The sequence below is a fragment of the Cyprinodon variegatus genome, unplaced genomic scaffold (assembly GCF_000732505.1).
Source record: "Cyprinodon variegatus isolate N-32 unplaced genomic scaffold, C_variegatus-1.0 Scaffold225, whole genome shotgun sequence".
Classification (NCBI taxonomy): Eukaryota; Metazoa; Chordata; class Actinopteri; order Cyprinodontiformes; family Cyprinodontidae; genus Cyprinodon; species Cyprinodon variegatus.
In genome coordinates, this window is record NW_015150678.1 from 167154 (window position 1) to 169599 (window position 2446).

The 2446-nt window shown below is 37.3% G+C and overlaps 1 protein-coding gene across 1 annotated transcript in view; it reads left to right on the top strand.

The window, feature by feature from the left end:
• The window catches only part of LOC107088634 (RAC-gamma serine/threonine-protein kinase-like), a 44610-nt gene that overhangs the window by 31559 nt on the left and 10605 nt on the right, over nucleotides 1–2446 (top strand). Inside the window, exon 8 of the mRNA XM_015380932.1 lies at nucleotides 2331–2399. Coding sequence (XP_015236418.1) covers nucleotides 2331–2399 — 69 coding nt within the window. The remainder of the gene's footprint in view (nucleotides 1–2330; nucleotides 2400–2446) is intronic.

The following is a 2446-nucleotide window of genomic DNA, read 5'->3' on the forward strand; positions in this document are numbered from 1 at the left end:
TTTTCAAGATGACTTGGATAATAGCGCGTTGTGACAAACACCAGATACAGCACTGGGACTTGATCAACAGCCGATACCGCAACGTGACGTCACTAGGGGTGTAAATATTAATCATTTTGTATCGATGCATCGATCCAACAGCCGACGATCCAATACACCGATAAGTCCGCAAGAGAATCGATTCATGTTTTTTTTTTCTCCGGTCTATTTTTATCCGTTTGCTCCTGGACGTAATTCTCCCTCCCGTGCTGCGGTGGTGCTAAACCTATTTTGCCCTCCTACCTCGCTCCCTGGTTATACTCCTACAGCTCCAACGACGAAGGGACATGAGGGCCAAAAAGAGCGGAGATCCAGGTGGAAAAAGGGCCCCAGCGTTCTCATGCACCTCACTCTTCTAGCGGGTCAAACTTCACGAGCTGTTTTCCGCAATTTCGGTCATGAAAACAAAACAAGCCGGCCTCCTGTCTGCGACATTGTCTGCGGTCAGCTACAATTTGGGAGAGGAGCAGCGGAGCGTCTGTTGAGAGGGCGGGGACGTCTGTTATTGCATTGCACTCATTGCCCTGATTTTGTGCAGTATTTTTTGATGCGAGGCCTTTCAGAATCTTTAACGCAGGGGTATTATTATTTTTCAGGAAATGAGGTTTTAAAAGGAATAGGTGGAGTGCAACTTTTCTACTTCTGTTATTTTCTGTATTTTCTCAAAAAATGCATAACGATATTACAGCTTTCATTGATTTATTTCAAATGATTTATTTAATTTATTTTTATTTATTTAATTTATTATAATTTTAATTTATTTGAAAAATTTTCTAGCCTGTAAGGTATAAAAAAAATAAAAAATGAACGAACTAATCGAATCGTATCGTGGTGTATTCTTGAGTATCGAAAATAATTGAATCTTCGGGTCAGGAAATCGATACTAAATCGAATCGCCATGACGGATGTCATTTACACCCCTAGACGTTACAAACCTGTAGGTGGCAGTAGTGTTCTTTGATAAACATGGATGCCTCCAGTAAAGCACATTCAAAGGAAAATTACTCTGAATTAAAAACACTTATTTATTGAACAGTATGTAATAATTTCATATTTAAAGTACTTTCAGATGTTTGATTCCTGAATATGACNGGAGGGGGCGGGACGTCTGGAGCCGAGGTATCGCATTGCACTCATTGCACTGATTTTGTGCAGTATTTTTTGATGCGAGGCCTTTCAGAATCTATAACGCAGGGGTATTATTATTTTTCAGGAAATGAGGTTTTAAAAGGAATAGGTGGAGTGCAACTTTTCTACTTGTGTTATTTTCTGTATTTTCTCAAAAAATGCATAACGATATTACAGCTTTCATTGATTTGTTTCAAATGTGAAACATTGTCAAGCCTGTAAGGTGTAAAAAAATATGAACCAAATAATCGAATCGTATCGTGGTGTATTCTTGAGTATCGAAAATAATTGAATCTTTGGGTCAGGAAATCGATACTAAATCGAATCGCCATGATGGATGTGATTTACATCCCTAGACGTTACAAACCTGTAGGTGGCAGTAGTGTTCTTTGACAAACATGGATGCCTCCAGTAAAGCACATTCACATGAAAATTACTCTGAATTAAAAACCTTTATAATTTATTGAACAGTATGTAATAATTTCATATTTAAAGTACTTTCAGATGTTTGATTCCTGAATATGACCGGACTTTTCCTTTAAGTTAAGCATCTGTGACGTGCCCTGTACATCACAGCTGCTGCTTCTTCAGAACCTTCTGAGCAGCATAGCTCATATTTCAGCCTCTTTGACAACTTTAAAACATTCTGTGTTTAAATCTGTTAAATGTTCTGAGCTTGAATGTTCTTTAGTGGAGCGCTACATATGTGGCTCCTGTGGGTTTTTTTTTTTTACCTCGGAGCCTAAAACAACATTAAAACTGTAAATCTCTTTCAGCTCAGTATACATTTTTAACATGTTCAATTAAGTAGTGATATGAAAAATTTAAAAAAGAATTTTTTTCCATTCCTCTATATTATTTAAAGAAAGAAACTCTTATCTCTTCACTGTTGGCTTCAGCTTAAAAAGCGAATGAACAAATGATACATGGATTAACCTGTAGTCAGGATAAGGAGCAGTAGTTATAGCTGCTAAATAAATAGCTAAATTTACATTTGTATTTTTTTTTCTTCAATATAGAAACATGAAGGCCACTGTGCCTGAATGGAAACATATATAAATTCTGTCATTTTAACATTGAAGATGCCTCAAAAACTTTGCTCCATGACCATTTAGGATGCACTCATTTCAGATGTACTTACCGTGTTGTCTTCTGTCTTACAGTCTTTAAAGTACTCCTTCCAAACCAAGGATCGGCTTTGCTTTGTAATGGAATACGTCAATGGAGGAGAGGTAATCTGCTGTTGAGGAGCTGTGAGGCTCATTGCCAATTTTATGCA